Source organism: Equus quagga, chromosome 5 (assembly GCF_021613505.1).
Source record: "Equus quagga isolate Etosha38 chromosome 5, UCLA_HA_Equagga_1.0, whole genome shotgun sequence".
Taxonomy (NCBI): domain Eukaryota; kingdom Metazoa; phylum Chordata; class Mammalia; order Perissodactyla; family Equidae; genus Equus; species Equus quagga.
The window spans coordinates 80,493,327-80,514,953 of record NC_060271.1 but is presented as its reverse complement, the minus strand read 5'-3'; the positions used below and the strand labels follow the sequence as shown (position 1 = coordinate 80,514,953).

The following is a 21,627-nucleotide window of genomic DNA, read 5'->3' as shown; positions in this document are numbered from 1 at the left end:
CTTCTTTGAATAAATGTTTGTTATATTACCTTATTATGACCCTTCATACATGTGGTAACATTTGCCCTCCATGATTTTTAAAAAACCTTCTTGAGTTTCAGTGGCAGTATTATTTCGAAAGGGCAAAGGCGCAGAACGAGAAAGCCTTCAGCCCACTTCCCACTTTGCAAGTCTTTTACACTGTCTCTTCACTGAGTGTCCTGTCAGTAAATTCTTTCCCAAGGTTTCAGTAGCAGAAATGAAAGTTTCCAAATATGACACGTGTCAAGGTCACTAACATGGTCAGTTCTAATCAAGCAAGAAATACTTATTGAGAGCTTGGTAGGCTTAATGCACTGCGGTGTTGTGGACATAATGTAGTTTGGAAAAAGGAAAGTAAAAGGCACACATAGTTTAGCTCTTTCTTTGTAATTTCTAGATGTAGTGGAAAAGGGCACCTAATGTTCATATTTTTATCTTCTTAAGTAGAAGTGTTTATTTCTTGTACGACTTGCATCTTGTTCCATTAACACCTCCACTCCCCCTTTCTTACTCTGCTCCAGTGGCCTCCTTGCTGTTCCTCAAACATGCTAGGCATCTTCCTTTCCTAGAAAGCTCTTTCTCCTGATATTTACCCAGCCCACTCTCTCACTCCCTGCCAGCTTTTGCTCAAATGCTTTCTTGCTCAATGAGGCCTACCCCGACCATCCTATTTGAAGTTGCACTCCATTCCGCAGTCCTCTCACCCTACTCTATATATTACATCATTTACTTATTTTTTCTAATTATCATCTCACTCTCCACTAGAATATCAGCTTCATTAGAATAAATATTTTTAAAAATCTGTTTTGTCCACTGATCTTTTTCAAGCACCTAGAACACTGCCTGACACTCAGAAGGAACTCAAATATTTGTCCAATGAATGGACGCTTATTGCACTGAATTTCTATTCCCTTTCTCCAAGCTCCACCTTTATTTCTATCTAACTTATTTTCCTTCCATCCTTACTGTTCTTCATGGTCTTACACCGATTTTTCTTTTCTTTTGTTGAGGTGGGGGGGTGAGGTGGAGTATTTTAATTACAGAAATGGGATCAAATAATACCCTTCACTCAGCCACCAGCTTGTCTCACCTAACAATACTAGGACAATAGTTATAGATCCTATATTCTTTTTAATGCTTGCATAATGTTCCATTGTATGATATGGGTACTCTACTTTTAGTCATGTCTGTCACTACTTTTCCACTCCCTTCACATTGGACCACTCCATCCCCAGTTTCCCTCATTCTTCCTTTCACCTAGCAGCGTTTACCCATTCATCTGTGCCCAACAGTCCCCAGAACATAGTGATCACTCAATAAGTATGTGTCGCTCCACCGGTCTGTTTCTGACAGTGATGAGCAGTGTGCCTTCTTTGAGAGGGAGGCACTGAAGAGACAGAAGAGGGCACTAGTGAAGAAATAATGTGTTTCACTCGAATACATAGGGAGGAAGAAGGAGAGCTAGGGTGAGCCTCCGCCGGTGCCTTTGGTGTCTTCCTGAAGCAGCGAGGGCCCCAGAGGGACCAGGCGGGCCTGGAGGACCGAGGGGACAATGGTTGGGGGCTCCCGGAGGTCTGGGCAGACTTGGGGCGCCAGCCGCCTGCGCGGGCGGGGCGGAGGGGCGCGGCCGGCCGGGGGCGGGGCGGGCGGAGCGCGCAGACGCGCAGTGGCTGGCCGACTGTCGGGTGCCGGGGACTGACTGCTGCGCTGCATTAGCCATGGGGCTCACCGCCAGGGAGCTTGTCTCGTCGCTTCTGGGGCTGGGGCTGCTGCTGTGCAGCTGGGGGTGCCCCGGGAGCGCCGAGCGACGGGCCCCGCCGGATAAGATCGGTAGGCGAGAGCGGGGCGGCGCGGACGGGGGTGCGGGAGCGCGCCCCGCGCCGGCCGGCCCGCTGCGTGGTGCACGGACTCCGCAGCCGCGACGCCCGCCGGGCCGCGTGGGCCGCGCGCTTCCCGGTTCGCGCCTCGGGGTCGTTTTCGGTGCCCGAGCACCGTGCCTTCCCGGGCGTGGAGATCGGCCCGCTTGAAGAGTGGGCCGTGCAGGGGCGTCCGGGGCGAGTGGGCGGCCGCCAAGCGTCCCTGCAGCCCGGGTCTCGGAGGCCCCTCTCGTCGCCTTGCCTTGCCGCACCTTTGGGAGGCCAGTCCTCTGGTTCGTCCTGGAGAGACGGGCCGCCTGTGCTCTGCAGATGACAGGCGCACGCGGGCACAGCACGCTGAGCAGTGCAGACAAGCTGAGCCCGACTGCTTCCCTTGATAGCTGGAGCCCCCTGCTCCCGTCTGCTTTGCTGAGGTGGCCAGCTCTCAGAGGCCCCTGGCTTGCACACAATTTCTCTGCCTAGGACTACGACACAGCCGAAAGAATGCACTCTTTTTCCAGTTTCAGTCTTCCTGGTTTTTTTGCTCCCTGTTTGTTTTGTTTTGCTTTCTTTTTTATTCCCCATAAACTGTGTTCTTTGGGTTCATTAACCTACCTACATTAATGAGACAAAACAAATCTAAGCAAAAATGGCGGCCCCTTATTTAAAATGCGTGCTGGGAAGGCCCACCTTCTCTGTTCCCATGCATTGGGCACAAAGAAGGGTGAGCGGGCCTGTTGGTGCATCGACGAAGAAATGTGAGGTCTTTGGGCATCTGGCAAGAAAAAAATCTAATGTCAGTTTGTAAGTTAATCTACCGGTTTTATCTGGGGCAGGGTCTGAGAGATTCAGAGTTCCGTCTTCACTGCAATTGTCACTTGCCTCCCTCTCCCCAAGCTTCCCCAAATTGTTGACAAAAACAAAACAAAACCCACATAGCTGGTAAGAGGGAAAGAAATTGTTCTTTTTTTTCCCCTATAGCAATTATTGGAGCTGGAATTGGTGGCACTTCAGCAGCCTATTACCTGCGGCAGAAATTTGGGAAAGATGTGAAGATTGATCTGTTTGAAAGAGGAGAGGTGGGAGGCCGTCTGGCCACCTTGACTGTGCGGGGGCAAGAATATGAGGCAGGAGGTTCTGTCATCCATCCTTTAAATCTGCACATGAAGCGTTTTGTCAAGGACCTGGGTAGGTAATTTGGCTTTAGAGCTAAGCAGATTTCTGTGTAACCATCCATGGATATTTTTCTCAAGATTGGGAACTGAAACTTTTCTGTCCTTTACAGAGAAATTGGAAAAACTCTTTTCCCCACTTTTCCTGCTAGCAGTTAGTACTGCCTTAGTTAGGAGCCACTCTCCTGTAATGGGACTCTACTTATCTGTATCTTCAGTTATCTGGAATTACAGCCATAGGGCGGGGGTGGGAGTGGTTGCTCTTAAACCTGGGGTTCATGTTGAAGAATCAAAGAATGGCTTGAGTTAGCAGAAACCTCGTGTGCTTATTTTGCAGCTGGGGAAATGAGGCACAGAGGCTTGACATGTTTGGCTTAAAGTCACTCACATAGCTATGGGTGTAGACATATGCCTAGAACCTGGGGCATCTGACTGCTTCCCTACCTGCAGAGGAGCTGGGACAGGTTGTGGGGGGAAGGCTGGCAGGCCTCTGCAAGTCCTTTCTTTCGGGAATATTTGTGTAACTTTGGCCTCCTTCCAGTTATCTGAAATACCCTGTTATGCAGAATAGGATTGGCATAGGAATGGGGATAGCTTCTTTTTCTTAGCTGCATTCCACCTCTCCTGTGGAAGCTTCTTGGGTCTCTCTTTCCTCCATGAGGGCAAATATATAACAGGAGCGATTTATGCTGCGAAGATTCATGACTGGCATTTCTGTTTTTAAGTTGAATTCAGTTGGTACTCTTTTTTCCTTTGACTTTTTAGCCTTTTTAGACTAACAGTAGCCAGTCTAATTTTGATATCTCTGCATGATCATCTGACCTAACTTTTGGAGACTCTGCTTTTGGACAGTGTAGTGAGTGTATAGTGTGTCACACACTGTTCTAAAGATAGAGCTCTTTTAATATGTCTCCTGGGAACTGTGGGAAGCCCGGGATTCACTCACTTCAGAGTGTGCCTGATAGCTTCCGATTACCTTTTTTCCTTTGATCAGCATGGAAACCACTGACCTAGCTCCCCCTCTCTGTTTTTGCAGGTCTCTCTACTGTGCAGAGCTATGGTGGCCTAATGGGGGTGTATAACGGAGAGAGACTGGTGTTTGAGGAGAGCAGCTGGTTTATAATTAACATGATTAAACTAATTTGGCAGTATGGATTTCAGTCCCTCCGAATGCACATGTGGGTAGAGGATGCATTAGACAAGTTTATGAGGTAATTTTTTTCTCTTCCGTTTAACCTAAGACCTTTTAGTTAGATGTTCTTTAGGAATTACCGTTTCTTGGAACAGTTCTCTGCCTGACTGCAAGGCCTGTTTGTTGGTAAGATTGTTAGGCAAAATGTTTTTTATAAAATACGCAAGCCGGTTATCCACTTGGAAATTGAAAGGGTACTTTATTTTTGCTTCTGAAAATGTGTATTGCAAATGCTTGTTTAGTGTTCCTGGGCTTTGTTAAATTCTCTCCAAATATTAACTCCTTGAAATCTCAGGACAGCTCTCTCAGGTGGGTACTGGTTTAGCTTTATACAGGTGTAGAAGGTGGAGGCATAGAGGTTGCAAGTGTGCAGGCACACCCACTTAGTAAGTGGTGGGGCTGAGTTCCTCCCCAGGCAGGCTGGCTCCAGAGTCCTCACTTTTCATCTCGGCACTGTGCTGGTGTTGTGTGGATTAATGAGGGAATGTGTATAAGAGCTTGTAAAAGGGATCAGAAAACTTAAATGAGCTTTAATGGTGACGTGATGTTCCAGTGGGCCAGCAGCCTGAGGTGGAGTATCAGTTCTGTGCCCCAAGAATTTAAATTAAGGTACTAAACTCCAGCACTGTCCTGGGTAGTGAGAATACAGGTGGCTTTTTTTTCTTCTTTATGCTTTTCTATATTTTCAAAATTTTCTATGTGTATGAATGCTCATTGCTTTGCAATAAGGAAAAATAACATTTAATAGCCAGTCAAACTTTGAAAGATGCAACCTTTTGCTTTTTTTAAGGCTCTTGGCATGTGCTAATTTTTATGCTGGTTTACAATTTTAGATGCTGGAGAAATTCAACTTGTAAGTGCTAATAGTAGTTTATTACTATGACTGTTCCAACATAATAAAGTACTTGTTAAAAAGGTAAAATTACATGTCATATGACTGAGTATTGCCCAGAACAAATATAGGAGTGGAGTACGATGAATACACTCTAGTTTCTGTAACTTATATTAGTTAGAGATTTCTTTCTTTCTAAACATCATTCTTAGGTCAAATCCTTGAACATCTTTTCAGTGGGTACATTCAGTTCAGCTACAGTGCAGACTGTTTTAAAGTAGGCATTCATTCATTTATTCATTCACCAAATATTGAGTGCCAGGCACTATTCCAGGTCCTGAGGGTGTAGAACCTAGAACATTTCCCTGTCCTCAAAGAAGATACATGCTAATAGAGAGACAAGCAATAAACCAATAACTAAAAAAAAAAATGCAGGATTTTTTAAAGAGAGACAGCTAGTCACTCTTTAAAGAAGGTAGGGGGCACGTTGCTGCATGCTCAGCAGGAAAATCAAGTTCAGATGGCATCGGATGCAGCTCTGCCGGTAACACACTTCTTACCCGTGGCTTGCTTGACATGTAGAAAGTTGCCCTTTGACAAATAAAGAAATCACTTTGGAGTGAATTCAGGGTGTTACGGAACTGTGAAAAAGACCCAGTGAGAGGATACATAGATTATCCTATTTTTGATTTTAGAAAACAATTCCCAAGCTTTATGAAATTACTGCCCCCGTCTGTGTTTGATATTTGATTATATAGCATTGACCTTTATGTTGTTTAAAGGGCCATGCATCGTACATTTCTGTTTCTTTCAATAAATCAACATACAAATCTTATTTTGACAATTTTATCATGCGCTATGAGATAATTGGAGACAAGGCTGGTATTGAGCCAGCATGTGCCAGTTGTTGAAGTAGTGAAATTCTGCTGGACTGTGAAATAGCTGTGTGTTCCCACTCAAGGCATCTGCCTGCTTTTCGGGAACCCCCCGCCCCCACCCTGAGCAGGGAATCTTAACTCAGTCCCAGTGGTGTAGGCAGTCTACTCGCTGTTTAATTCTTTGCCAGCGGTTAAATATTGGTAGTATTCCATGTTGGAGTTACTCAGGAATGTTGCAACCAGGATTGGGAGCTACAGAGGTTGCCAAAGAAGAATCTGGAACAACGAATTCCCTTGCTTTTCAGTAAAGCAGTAGTTCTCAACCCTGGGTGCACATTAGAATCACTTGGGATCTTTTTAAAATAAGAATGCTATATTCTACCTCTAGAGATTTTTGATCTCGTTGTTCTGGAGTAGGGGTCTGGGCATTGGTATTTTTAAAAGCACCTCAAGTGAATCTTAACTTACAGCCAGAGTTGAGAACAACTACGTTAAATGTGCAATTGGAGAATACTCTTGAGTTTTTCTTTCTTTGAATGGTATAAAACCTAAAGTTCTTGCTTGAAAAGTTTTTTCTCTTTTTTGGATATATATGACAGATCCAGCTAAGTCCCCTTGAAAGTGGCTTGTGTCATCTTCTGCAGAAACTCTTGGGAGATTTGCTGACCAGCTTTGGGGAGGTATCTTGTCATTTCTCTGCTTCCATTTCAAAGAGTGCACGGTGTGAGCAAAGGCCCATATGACGGTAGTAAACCATGACACTTGAAAGAGGGTTCAAACTTGTAGGCAACACCCCACACTCCTGGGAGTATGCATTCATTCTTCTCGCTGTTGGATGTACTTGGGTGGAAATTCTGTAGCCCGTGATATCCACACTTGCCAGGTTAATGTCCAGTTCTGAGCAATTATTTATGCAGTTCTTCTGGTTCGATGCCATTCTTACTGCAAAGTCCAATCTCTAATCTCAGTCTTTCAACAAAACCTTCCCCTAATACTCTTAGTCACCATTGATCTCTCTTTTCCAACGTCCGTTAGGAATTAGATGGTGCACAGCACACATACACTTGTGTTGTTGTGTAGTATGCGCAGTAATTATAATGTAGTAGATAATTCCCTCAAATGTTTGTTGAATTGAATCCTTTGGTCCACTGTGGCTTCCTGTTGAGATATCTTGGTGTCTAGGCTAGGGTACAGCTCATTCTTGTCTCTAGCACTTAGTGCGTTTCTGGGGACCTGTTAGATCCTTAACACTTCTTGGTCTGAGACTGATAGGACTGACAGTGAAAGGCTTTATAAACACCCTTTTTTCCTTCTAGTTAACGGCTAACAAACATTTTGCCATTTTTTGTTTCTTTCTCTCATTTCCCAAATCCAGTCTGTCTGGAATCCTGTCAGTCTTTAACATATATCCAGAATTCCACCACTTCTCACTGCCACCACTCCTGCCACTTTGATCCAAGCCACTATTATTGTTCATCTGGCTTGCTGGAATAGTCTCTTTCCGCCTTCAAGATGTCTACATCCTAATTCCTGGAACCTCTGAATGTGTCGCCTTACATGGTAAAAGGGACTTTGCAGATATGATCAAATTAAGGGTCTTGAAATCGCAAGATCCTTCTTGATTATTTAGATGGGCCCAATGTAATCCACAAACGTCTTTATCAGAGGGAGGCAGGAGGATCAGAATTAGTGGGAGATGTGATGGTGGAAGCAAGAGGTTGGGGTGATGCTTGAAAGGGGCCATAAGCCAAGGAATGCAGGTGGTTTATAGAAACTGAAAAAGGTAAGAAAATGGATTCTTTCCTCAGAGCTTCCAGAAGGAACTAGCCTTGCCAACACTTTGAGTTTAGCCCTGTGAGATTGCCTTTGTATTTCTCACCTGCAGAACCATAAGATAATAAATTTGTGGTGTTTTAAGCCAGTAAATTTGTGGTAATTTGTTACAGCAGCAGTAGGAAACTAATACACCTTCCAACTTATCTCCCTGCTTTTGCCCTTGTGCTGCCACAATCTGTTTGCAGCATAGCAGCCGAAGTGGTCTTTTTAAAATCTAAAAGTCATCACATTACTTCTCTGCTCAGAAACTTTCAGTGGCTTTCTATATCCTGCAGAGAAACGGCCAAAATTATCCCATGGTTTGGAAGACCTGACAAAGGACATGGATAATCTCATCCCTTATTTTTATATTTCCTGTTTCTTATGGGCAGAATTGTCCTCCCCCCCACCCCGGCCATTCATATGTTGAAGCTCTAACCCTGTGCACCTCAGAATATGACTGTATTTGGAGATGGGACTTTTAATGAGGTGATTAAGTTAAAATGAGGCCATTAGAGTGGGCCATATCCAATCTGACTGGTGTCCTTATAAGAAGAGATTAGAACACACAGAAGAGGCACAGGGATGTGCATGCACAGAGGAAGGACCGCGTGAGGACACAGTGAGAAGGTGGCCATCTGCAAGCTGGGGAGAGAGGCCTCAGGAGAAACCACACCTGCCAATGCCGTGATCTTAGATCTCCAGCCTCCAGAACTGTGAGAAATACATTTCTGTGGTTTAAGCCACCTGGTCTGTGATACTTTGTTGTGGCAGCTCTAGTGAACTAATACACTGTTAGCTTCTGCCTACTTGTTCTACTCATTATTGAGAGTGGGATGTTAGTGTCTCCAACTGTGATTGTTGAATTGTCTGTTTTCCCCTTCAATTTTGTCAGTTTTGCTTCATGTATTTTGGGGCTCGGTTGTTAGGTACATATATGTTTATAATTGATATGTGTTCCTAATGGCCTAACCCTTTTATCTTATAAAATGTCCTCCTTTGTCTCTAGTAACAATTTTTGTCATAAAGTCTATATTCTCTGATATTGGTATAGCTACTTCCAGGTCTCTCTGTTACTCTCTGTGTGGTGTATCTTTTTCCATCTTTTTACTTTCAGCCTATTTGTGTCTTTGAATCTAATGTGTATTTCTTGTAGACATCATATAGTTGGATCGTGTGTTTTTATCAACTCTGCCGATCGTTGGACTGTTAGTCCATTTGTGTTTAATATAGTTACTGTTAAGGTAAGTTTTATGTCTCTCATTTTGCTATTTGCTTTCTGTATGTCATACGTTGTTTGTTTCTCTGTTCTTCCATTACTGCCTTTTTGTATTATCCATTCATCTGTTGGTGGACATTTAGGTTGCTTCCACCTCTTAGCTATTGTGCATAATGCTGCAGTGAACGTGGGTGTTTAAACATCTCTTTGATCCTGTTTTCAATTCCTTTTGGATACATATCCAGAAGTGAGATTGCTGAATCATATGGTAATTCTACTTTTAATTGTTTGAGGAACCTCCATACCCTTTTCTATAGTGGCTGTACCATTTTATTTTCCCACCAACAATGGACAGGGGTTTCTCCACACCCTTGCCAACACTTGCTATTTTTTGTTAGATAATGGATATCCTAACAGGCGTGAAGTGATAATCTCTTTGTGCTTTTGATTTGCATTTCCCTAATTATTAGTGATGTTGTGCATCTTTTCATATACTTGTTGGCCATTTGTGTATCTTCTTTGGAGATGCGTCTATTCAAGTTCTTTGCACCCCCCCCCCCTTTTTTTTTGGTGAGGAAGATTGGTCTTGAGCTAACATCTGTTGCTAATCTTCCTCTTTTTGCTTGAGGAAGATTGTCACTGAGCTGACATCTGTGCCAGTCTCCCTCTATTTTGTATGTGGGACACCACCACATCATGGCTTTATGAGTGGTATATAGGTCCACACCCACAATCCGAACCTGTGAACCCTGGGCCGCTGAAGTGGAGTGCGCAAACTTAACCACTGTGCCACCAGACTGGCCCAACTTTGCCCATTTCTTAATTGGACTTTTTGTTGTTGAGTTATAGGAGTTCTTTTTATATTCTGGATATTAAACCCTTATCAGATATATGGTTTGCAAACACTTTCTCCCATTCTGTACATTGCCTTTTCATGCTGTTCATTATTTCCTTTGCTGCACAGAAGTTTTTTAAGTTTGATATAGTTCCATTTATCTATTTTTGATTTTGTTGCCTGTGCTTTTGGTGTCATAGCCAGGTAATCATTGTGAAATCCAGGGTCATGAAGCTTTTCCCCTATGTTTTGTTCTAGGAGTTTTATAGTTTCAGGTCTTATGTTTATGTCTTTGATTCATTTTGAGTTAATTTTTGTATAACATTTAAGGGTCCAGTTTCATTCTTTTGCAGGTAGATATCCCGTTTGTTGAAGAAACTATCTTTTACTCATTGTGTAGACTTGACACCTTTGTTGAAGATCATTTGACCATATATGTGAGACTTTGTTTCTGGATTCTCTATTTTGCTCCATTGATGTATATGTCTGTCTTTATGCTGGTACCATACTGTTTTGTTTACTGTAGCTTTGCAGTGTACTTTGAAGTCAGGAAATGTGAGACCTTTAGCTTTGTTTTTCTTTCTCCAGATTGCTTTTGTTCTTTGGGGGTCTTTTGAGATTCTATATAAATTTTAGGATTTTTTTTTCTATTTCTGCAAAAAACGCCATTGGGATTTTCATAGGGATTACATAGAAACAATGCAATTGTAGATCACTTTAGGTAATAAGGACAATTTATCAATATCAAGTTTTCCAGTCCATGAACATGGGATGTCTTTAATTTCTTTCAGCAATGTTTTGTGGTTTTCAGTGCACGAGTCTTTGTCTCCTTGGTGAAGCTTACTCCTAAAGGTTTATTCTTTTTGATGCTATTGTAATGAGATTGTTTTCTTAATTTCCTTTTCATATTATGCATTGTTAGCGTATTGTGCCTTTTTAAAAAAGATTGAGATATAATTGACATGTAACATTGTGTAAGTTTAAGATCTACAGCGTGCTGATTTGATACATTTGTATGTTGCAGTATGATTACCACCACAGCTAGTTAACATCTCTGTCGTGTCACATACTTCTCATTTCCCTTATATGGTGAGAACATTTCAGATCTACTCTTAGCAACTTTGGAGTATAGAAGACAGTATTGTTGGCTGTAGTCACTATACTGTGCGTTAGACCTCCAGTACTTATTCATTTCTAGTTGCTGTCCTTTTTTGTTTTAAAGAGATATTTTCTACTCTTTATTTCTTCGTGTGGATTTGAGTTTCTGTCTAGTGTTATCTCAGCCTGAAGGACTCCCTTTAGTATTTCTTATAGGGCAAGTCTGCTAGTGTTGAATTATCTGTTTTTGTTTACTTGGGATTATCGTAATTTCTCTTCATTTTTGAAGGATAGTTTTGCTGAATATGGAAGTCTTGGTTGTCAGTGTTTCAGCATTTTGAATGTGTCATGCCACTGCCTTCTGGCCTTCATGGTTTCTGGTGAGAAGTCAGCTGTTAATCTTAGTGAGGATCCGTTTTGTTGGATGAGTTGCTTTTCTCTTGGTGCTTTCAACATTCTGTCTTTGTCTTTCCACAGTTTGACTATTCTGTGTTTCGGTATGGATCTCTTTGAGTTTATCCTGCTTGGATTTGTTGAGTTTCATGGATGTGCAGATTAATGTTTTCCATCAAATTTGGGACGTTTTGGGCTATTATTTCTTCAATTTTTTTTGTCCCTTTTTCTCTTCTTCTGGGATCCCCATTTTGTGTGTGTTGGTGTACTTTGTGTTGTCCTACAGGGTTCTCATGCTCTGCTCATTTTCTTAGCTGTTTTTCTTTCTGTTCCTCAGACTGTATAATCTCAGTTGATCTTACTTTTTTTTTTTTCTTTTTTTAAAGGAAGATTAACCCTGAGCAAACTGCTGCCAGTCCTCCTCTTTTTGCTGAGGAAGACTGGCCCTGAGCTAACATCCATGCCCATCTTCCTCTGCTTTGTATATGGGACGCCTACCACAGCATGGCTTGCCATTCGGTGCCATGTCCGTACCCAGGATCTGAACCGGCGAACCCCAGGCCGCCGAAGTGCAGCGTGCGCACTTAACCGCTGTGCCACCAGGCTGGCCCTCAGTTGATCTTATCTTTAAGTTCACTGATTCCTCTGCTGTTTCAGATCTGCTGTTGAGCCTCTCTAGGGAATTTTTTATTTCAGATGTACTTTCCAACTCCAGAATTTTTTCTTTTTTATAATTTCTGTCTCTTTATTGATATTCTATATTTGGTGGGACATTGTTCTCATACTTGCTTTAGTCCTTCAGACAGAGCTTCCTTTAGTTCTATTAAAGTATTTATAATAGCTGATTTAAAGTCTTTGTCTAGCAAGTCCAGGGTCTTGGTTTCCTCAGAGACAGTTTCTGTTGACTCCTTTTTTTTCCTCCCTGTGTGTGGGCTATACTTTCTTGTTTCTCTGAGTAGCTCATAATTTTTGTTGCAACTGGACATTTAAAATAATAATACATGGCAAATTGGGAAATCAGATTTCTCCCCAACTCAGGGTTTGTTATTGTTGCTGTTTGTCTGTTTAGTGACTTTCTGGGACTGATTCTGTTCGGTCTGTATTTGTCAGTTATGGCTGTGAAGTGTGTGTGCTGGGGTGTGTTTTCAGTGTTCTGGCAGGTGGCTTACAGCTCTCCATTAGCCTTTACTTCCTGCCTGCTCAAAGCCTCAAGGTTGGCCAGACATGGCAGATTCAGGCCTTCTCAGGTCTGTCCTGGGCATGGCCTTCTAGGTCTCCAGAATGTGTTGGTGTTTTTCATTCCCCAGTATTTCTTTTTGAAGTCTTTTGGTCAGGGGGTGGCCCCGTGGCCAAGTGGTTAAGTTCGTGCACTGAGCTCCAGAGGCCCAGGGTTTCACTGGTTCAGATCCTGGGTGCAGACCTAGCACTGCTCATCGGGCCACGCTGAGGCGGCGTCCCACATGCCACAACCAGAAGCACTCACAACTAGAACATACAACTATGTACTGGGGGGCTTTGGGGAGAAGAAGAAAAAAAAAAAGCCTTTCGGTCAGCCTCTTGTGAGCCCCAGTTGGTATCTCAGCTTCAGGCAGCTGTGATGTTAAATTGCCACTGATGTTTTTGACAGATGCCCTCAGGATGGGCTGTTTGTACAGAGTGAGCTCCAAATCAGGTCAAATAAAGACAAACCCTGATGATGGAGCTTTTCAGTGAGCTGCCAGATAGGTCGGATGGTGGGACTTCTCTGGGGATGGGGGTTTTGGGGAGCTCCAGACCTGTCTTATTCCCTCCTGTGGCTGCCAGCTTGCTGGTTTCACAGTGATTGTCGTTTCAAGGCTGCTGATTTTCAAGGCTACCTTGGAGCCGGCAAGAGGGGAATGGGAATAGGGTAAGTTAAAATGCCACAGGGCTCGTTCTTACTGAGAGTCAGACGTTTTTCTTGAATAAATACTCCTGGGATTTTGGCAAGTCTTTGGTTTCTTTCTAGAGTTCTGAAAACATTGATGTTGACAGTTTTTGCCAGTGTTCTCGTTGCTGTTATGTGGGAGCAGATTTTCTGAGTTCTGACTCCACCATTCTAGAGGTGCTTCATCCCTCACCCACTAGCCTTGCTTGTTTTTTTCTGCCGGTGCCTCCTCCTGTTCTCCTGAGTCTCTCTGCTTTAGCTGCACTGGCCTCACTGTTGGTGAATGCACCAGGCATGCTTCTGTCATAAAGCCTTTGCACTGCTCTTACCTCTACCTGGAATATTCCCCCCCCCAGCTACTGAATCGCTTGCATCCTCACCTCCTTCTCAGGTCTTTGCTCAGATGTCACCTTCTCAGTGTGGCTTTGTTGACCACTCTACTCAGTTTTTAATTTTTTGTTTATTTTTTCCTTTTTCTCCCAAAGCCCCACACCCCAGTATATAGTTGTGTATTTTTAGCTGTGGGTCCTTCTGGTTGTGGCATGTGGGATGCTGCCTCGGCATGGCTTGACGAGCGGTGCCATGTCTGCACCCAGGATTCGAACTGGCTAAGCCCTGGGCTGCCTAAGCGGAGTGTGTGAACTTGACCACTCAGCCACAGGGCCGGCCCCTACTTATTTTTTTGGACCATCTTACTTAGCGTTGCAACCTTGCCAACTCCAAGCATTCCCAGTCTTCCTTTCTGATTTATTTTTCTCCTTAATACTTATCCTTCTCTAACCTGCTGTACAATTTAGTTGCATTGATGTATTTTTTTATTAGCTGTTTCCCCAACTAGAACTCAAGCTCCGTTAGGGCAGGGATTTTTTTTCTCTTTTGTGTTGATCTCTTTATCCTTAGCCCCTACAACAGTGCCTGAGTCAAGGTTGATGCTCCATAAATAGTTGTTGAATGAATGAATAAATAAGTGTTAAGGGTTATACAAATGTAGTTTAAAAAGGAAAAAGGCTGTATAAGCAATCTGATTAGCAGAAACTACTAGTTAACTCACATGTTAACTTTTTAATAGATATGTATTCTAATGCAACTAGTACCATGAAACAGTTACAATGCTCAGTGTTTATATGGTGTGTATTGTCTCATGCCACCCTATAGGAGGCCTTTACTTAGGAGGCTTGCTTGAGTGGGGTTGGGGCTCAGGGCGAGAGGAGGCAAGGAGCAATATTTTTGTATTATCATATATAAGTTTTTTAATTGGCTACTATTTTGTCATGCTGACCATTAGCCAAAAATTGCTCTTCATTTTATTGAATATTCACTGTAATAATTTTTCTAAAAAACTCACTGATTTTACCCTTTTTCCAACTTCTTAGGGGCTGGAAGCCAAATGATGTGGTTAGAAGGAATTATTTTAGTTTCCCAGTTTTGGCATTGATACCAATTTTTGCAACAAAAATTTATTCAACATTTTGTACACTATGCTGTTTTGTTGTTGACACTGCCGTTGAGTCAGTTCTGACTCCTAGCGACTGTGTGTGCAGCAGAGCAGAACCCTGTCTGGTCTTTTTGCTCCATCCTCTCACCTTCCAGCGCTGTATCAGCTAGTGCTCCACTGCTGTTCCTAGGGTTCTCATCGCCAGTTTTTTTGGAAGTAGGTGGTCATGTCCTTCTTCCTAGTCTGTCTTAGTCTGGAAGCTCCGCTGAAATCCTTCCACTCTGGGTGACCCTGCTGGTATTTGAAATACCATTGGCATAGCTTTCAGCCTCACAGCAACTTGCAGCCATCACAGTATGACGACTGACAGATGGGTGGTGTGGTTCCCGGACCAGGAAATGAACTGGAAGTGAGAGCACCACATCTTGACCGGTAGACCACCAATACTGTGCTGTTAGACAGTAGGTAATATCAAAATAGATATGACATTGTCCTCTGCTCTTTAAAAAATTACAGCTTATTTTGAGACAAGAAAGTTGATGTAAAAACTCTCCTCTCATGATCACTGATCAGGATTTTTCTTTGGCACTTTTATTTCTTCTTTTGTTTCATCTACTTATTTCTGCATGTGCCTTATTACTTGTCCCTAACTGTAAGCTCCAGGAAGGGAACCATGTCTTTCTCATTTTTGTATCACTTGCGACCTGAAAAATTATGCATCGAATTACTGCATTACTAATTTATGTGGATTTTTTTTTCCTCCTTTGAGGAAGATTAGCCCTGAGCTAACTGCTGCTAATCCTCCTCTTTTTGCTGAGGGAGACTGGCCCTGAGCTAACATCCATGCCTGTCTTCCTCTACTTTATATGTGGGACGCCTGCCACAGCATGGCGTGCCAAGCAGTGCCATGTCTGCATCCGGGATCCAAACCAGCAAACCCAGGGCCACCGAAGAGGAACATGCGCACTTGACCACTGCGCCACTGGGCCAGCCCCATGTGTGGATGTTCTTTTAAGTCCATAAAGTGCAGAGAAATGTCAAGTGATATTTTCTAAAAATTAAATAATACAAAGTACTATCAAGTGCTGAATGAGTGGTATGGGTGCTAAGTTGTATGGGACTGTTGGAGGTGACAACGTCACTGTGGACTGGGAAGTTGGGGAAGACTTTGCAGAGGAGGTGGGCTTCAGGCTCTGGAGGAGCTGTCACCGTTCTGTGGTTAGGAACGGGAAGTGTCTCCCAGTTGGAGGGAAGAGCTAGTGCAGTGTTGGGGAGCATTATGCAGAGCATCTTCAGAGACCAGTGAATGGGTCAGGTGTACTCGCGAGGGTATGAGTGTGTGTGTGGTTGAGGGCAGAGGGGACAAGTGGTACTTGAGCCTTCTGCTTGTATGTGACTTTTAGACAAGTTCTTTTACTTTTCCTTTGTTTTTTTTTATCTGCAATTAGAGCAAAAGAGTTAGACTTGATGAGTTTGGCTGTAAAATCCATGTCTCTCTCTCTCTTTTTTTTAAATGTCAGGACTTTAGTAAGCATCACTAAGCAAGATGTTTTTGGAGTAAGTGGATGAATGACAAAATAAGAGGCTTTTTAGGGCTTCTGGGAGATTCATATATGTTTCAAAGAAAAGAAACTGGAAGCAGGTAGATCAGTTATTCATTTTAGTGGTTTGAATATAAATCCTGACTTAAGATCAGGGAAATGAGAATGAAGTAACAAGAGAGATGTTAGAAAGAGTGATAAGGTTTCCTTCTTGTGTGGGTAAAGCAGAAAAGAGAAGTGATAATGTTGAAATTTGAAACTAAATGAACTGAGGATGATGTGTAGGATATTAGGAATGACCTGTTATTTTTGGTTGGGATGGGGGGATGGATGGAGAGGATCAAGCCTGGTGGAACGATAAAGTTTAATTTTAAACATGTTTAAGTGCTGCTGGAAGATAAAAACATAATGAGAACAAGACATACCCACTTCTTTAAAGGTGCTCCCAGTGACCATATTAATGCAGAAGAGTGTATACAAAGGACAGTGGACTTCCAGAGGAGGTGGAGGGAGAGGGAGGGCCTAGGGCTTCCAGGGTTCCAGGGGGAGACGGTGACATGCGATAGGCAGGAACTCGTCAGAAAGTAACATAAAAGTCAGTTTGAGTCTTATGATGCTATTTCCCTTCTTTATGCATGCCCTTGCCCCTATCTTGTTTGATTTTTAATGGTCATTTCTCTCCTTTCAAAAGGATCTACCGCTACCAATCTCATGACTATGCCTTCAGTAGTGTTGAGAAGTTACTACATTCTCTAGGAGGGGACGAATTCCTTGGAATGCTTAACCGAACACTTCTTGAAACCTTGCAGAAAGCAGGCTTCTCTGAGAAATTCCTGAATGAAATGGTTGCTCCTGTCATGAGGGTCAATTTTGGCCAAAGCATGAACATCAATGGTTTTGTGGGTAAGCCAAGGCTGGGAATAGGTATAGACACTAGTTCACAGAGGGGCTTACCTGATGCTATGGTGGCTCCTGACTTTAGGCCTTGAGTTGGAGAAGACTCCCTTTCTCTGTGCCACCTCAGACATTCTTTGCAAAATTGCGGATATGTAGATGTGCATTTTTACAGGGAGAGGGTCCTTAGCTTTTGTTAGTTGAATGGTTCTCACTTAGGGGAGATTGTGCCCCCAGTGGCCATTTGGCAATATCTGGAGACATTTGGAGCAGAACTCACCTAAATGGAAAGGGAGTGTGGGTAGAGGGCGTCTTAGAGAGTCAGAATTAAAACACATTTTTCCCTCCTGCCAACAGGGGCAGTGTCAATGTCCTGTGCTGATTCTGGCCTTTGGGCAGTAGAAGGTGGTAATAAACTTGTTTGCTCACGGCTCCTTGAGGCTTCCAAAGGCAACCTTATACATGGCTCAGTAATGTACATAGAGGAGAAAACAAGAACCAAGCAGATGGGTGAGTTTGAACTTCTATTTTATTGTTCCTAATTTCCCCTGTAGGAAATAATCGCTCAGGCAGAGAAACCTCTCTTCTGCCATCTCTCACTCAGTTCCAAATGATGGAATTTTAAATTGTATATGTCGTGCCCTGTAGAACTATTCCCAGATGTGCTCAAGTACAGTGGCGTGACACTTTGGATTTGAAAAATAATCTCATCCTCGAAAGTAAAAATTCCATATTTTATACTTGTTGACAAGGTGTGATTTCCTTTCCCAGTAGGAAATTGCTTCAATTTGGGACAGTTATCTGTCCCAAAGGAATAAAACTTCTTTAATTCCGTAGAATTATAAACTGTTAAGAAGGTATAAAATTATTTTTAGAGGGTATAAAATATAGTATATTAGAAACACTAAAGAAATGTATGCTTCCTTATTTCCTCTAGGAAATCCCACAAAGATGTATGAAGTGGTCTACCAAACTGGATCTGAGACCCGTTCAGACTTCTATGACATCGTCTTGGTGGCTACTCCCTTGAATCGAAAAATGTCCAATATAACTTTTCTCAACTTTGATCCTCCAATTGAGGAATTCCATCAATATTACCAACATATAGTGACAACTTTAATTAAGGGGCAATTGAATTCAACAATTTTTACCTCTAGACACTTAGATGAGTTTGATCTCAGTACAATCTTAACCACTGATAGTTCAGATTTGTTCATTAACAGCATTGGGATTGTGTCCTCAGTAAGAGAAAATAATCCTCAACCATCAAAAGGTGGGACATATGTTTGGAAGATCTTTTCCCAAGAAATTCTTACTAAAGAACAAATTTTAAAGCTCTTTTTGTCCTACGATTATGCTGTGAAGCAGCCGTGGCTGGCATATCCTCACTATAAGCCTCCGGAGAAATGCCCCCCCATCGTCCTCCACGATCGACTGTATTACCTCAATGGCATAGAGTTTGCAGCAAGTGCCATGGAGATGAGTGCCATTGCAGCCCACAATGCCGCTCTCCTTGCCTATCACCGCTGGAACGAGCACGCACACATGATTGACCAAGAGGACTTATACGAGAAACTGAAAACTGAACTATGAAATAACATTGTCACTCCCCCCCACCCCCGCCTTGGTTCCGAATGGAATATTATTGGCAAAAAAGAATACAATCTGAGATGATTTTGAAGCAGATGTTTTGCCATTATCATTGTTTAACTGAAGTCATCCCAGAGAATCAAGAGAAAATACAAAGTTCTAATTAAGTCGGAAAGTATAATGCATTTATGCCATCTCCAAAATTTCTTAACTCTTCTTTTAATATCCATCAAGATTGTTTCCCAAACTTGTCTGATCTTAAGAATCATGTGGAGTTTGTTAATCGTAAGAGATTCTCTTGCTTCTCTGGTTAATCAGTGGATCTGGGGGTGGGGCCCTGGATTTTAAACAAGACTTTAGAGGATTTTAAGCTGAGCACTTGAGGAAGAATTTAAAGACGTTATCTTTTAGTTGGGGACTAGTTCATTTGCAGTTCATGGCTGGATGTGATCTTCAGATAGTGAAAACTATTATGGAAGCTGGTGTGTTATGCCTGGCTTTAGTAATTGATACCTTTTCCAAGTAAATCTGCCATGCCTGAAGCCTTGACTTTCAGAATGTTCTTTGGATTCTGTTTCAGTTTTATTAGGGGTGACATTTCGAAGTTTTAGTGGTATAACCTTAAGATGTCATAAAAAATCTCAAGTAAAATGAAAAGCCAGGCTATTGATTTAAAGAATTGGCATTCTATCATCAAATCCTCACTTATGAAGCTTTCACAAATACTGGTAGATCCTCACAAAGATTCTGATTTATTGGATGGAGGAGAGGACCTCAGCATTGTAGCTTTTTAAAGTTCCTAATGTTGAGAATTGCTGATGTGGGGGTTTAAGATGTGTTCAAAGGGTTTTCAGTGCCTTTAAAGTCCCAAGAAACCCAATCCGTTATTAAAGCAGATCCATTTTGCAAAGAATGATTTCTCTCAATGAGAACTCAAGTAGTAATCTTCATAGTAAGAAGCATCGACAGTCTAATAGCAGAGGCAACTTTGTTTACTCCAGAGCACTTGACAATAGAGTAGGATATTCAGAATGACACTACGCTTGATCAAATCCAGCATATGCCCAAACTCCTGAATGCTTCTAAAGCTACTGTAGCATTTTGGGTGAGAAATTCATTGCTGAAATCTTTTAAGGTCATAGTTCTCAAATTTGGCTGCAAGTTGGAATCACCTATAGGACTTTAAAGCTTGCTGAATGATTCTAATATGCAGCCAAACTTGAGAACCAGTTCTACATCCACTGTGCAACGATCATGAATGACTGTTCTTATACTTGTGAATTCTAAAAGTAACTGCAACCAAGTTAACGTGTCCTGTTAAAAAAAAAAAAAAGTCCTTTACCAGATTATGGCAGTAACTACTTTAGCAAAATGGTCTAAGAGAACATTGATTCTTAGTTAAAATGATTTCTTCTCTACTACAATTGTGTATATTAATATGCTGATAAAACTGCCAAGATAGAGTTGATGTAAAGGCAGGGATTAAATTTTGTTTGTCAAAGCGTGAGCTTTTTTCTAATTTTATTCTTAACAAGCCTAAGACGCATTCAAGTTTTTTTCCTTTTGTGGTTTTAATGAAGACAATACAGAGAATGTCATACTGTGTTATGTGTATGTTAAAGATTGGTAAATACTAATGAAATAATTTATTTTCTATCACTTGTAGACTTTGTTTAGCAATGGGATATATATTTTACTTATAAGAATATCAATTTAAAATGTTGCTGTTACATCAAAACTACACTGATTAAGTTTTCCAACAGGGTATCTGAAATTGCTTCCTTAAAGAGCAAAACAGGTTATCAATATATCTAGCATATTAGATTGTTTGCAATTACAGTATTAAAGGGTAATTTTTTGTTGGAAGAAAAATACTATCAGAGCCTGTTTCCTGGTCCAGGAGACCACTCTACTCATCTTTTTGTAGGAGACACTGGTAAAAATTATGCAGGGGCTAACAAAGCTAGCTCTATTCCAGTGGTTCTCCAGCTTGGGTATGTATCACAATCACCAAGGGCTGGCTGGGCCTCACCCTCAGAATTTGTTTCAATAGGTTTGGAGTGGTATACAAAAATGTGCATTTCTATTAAGTTCCCAGGTGATGCTCCTGGGCTAGGAACCACAATTAGAGAACCAGTCTTATAATTCAGCTGTGTGTGGCTGCACAAAATGCAAGCCTGTAAACATCAGCGAAGATTTCTTTAGAGATGAAGAATGGAAGAATAAAAATATATAGGAAGTCATATCAATTCTGCTTATTGTGATTAAGTTGGTTTTATCCCTCTAACTGTTCTTTTGCCATATTTTCTATAAATAGGAAATACCATTTTAGAGATGCCTATAAGTCATCCAGTGTGTTCTGTTTTATACAAGTACCTCACATACCCACGAGCAGTATACCCCATTTTCTACAGTTTTATTAAAGTGATTGATGATTTGTATGCTTTTTACCTATAATCACAAAAACCAGATCACAAAAAGAACAGGCCTAAGTATTTGCTTGGTAAATTTCTTTTTTTTTTTGAGAAAGATTAGCTCTGAGCTAAGATCTGTGCCCATCTTCCTCTACTTTATACGTGGGATGCCTGCCACAGCATGGCTTGACAAATGGTGTGTAGGTCCGCACCCAGGATCTGAACTGGTGGACCCTGGGCTTAACTGCTGCACCACTGGGCCAGCCCCTGTAAGTTTCTTAAGGTTAGGTTTATGATACAACCATCTGTAAAATATCTCTCATCTGAGTTTGTGCACCGTAAAATTTATGAGCAAGATGAGTATGTTACAGGCAGCATTATCACTACCTTCTGTACTCCACAAAGAATCACAATACACTGGAATGTTTTTCTCTGGAACTCTATTTCTACTGTGGTATTCAAAAATTTTTTCCCACTTAACGTTCAAAATAAACAACTACATCATTACTTCCTGTGTTTTACTTGTCTTGTACTAT

The 21,627-nt window shown here is 41.9% G+C and overlaps 1 protein-coding gene across 1 annotated transcript; it reads left to right on the top strand.

Moving 5' to 3' along the window:
- The first annotated feature begins 1,695 nt into the window (after positions 1-1,695).
- On the top strand, positions 1,696-21,598 carry PCYOX1 (prenylcysteine oxidase 1). Its single transcript, XM_046661013.1, has 6 exons — positions 1,696-1,851; positions 2,859-3,065; positions 4,086-4,260; positions 16,885-17,096; positions 17,445-17,597; positions 18,025-21,598. The coding sequence occupies exons 1-6, from the start codon at positions 1,740-1,742 to the stop codon at positions 18,678-18,680; spliced, it is 1,515 nt and encodes a 504-aa protein (XP_046516969.1). The 5' UTR covers positions 1,696-1,739; the 3' UTR covers positions 18,681-21,598.
- Positions 21,599-21,627: the final 29 nt, after the last annotated feature.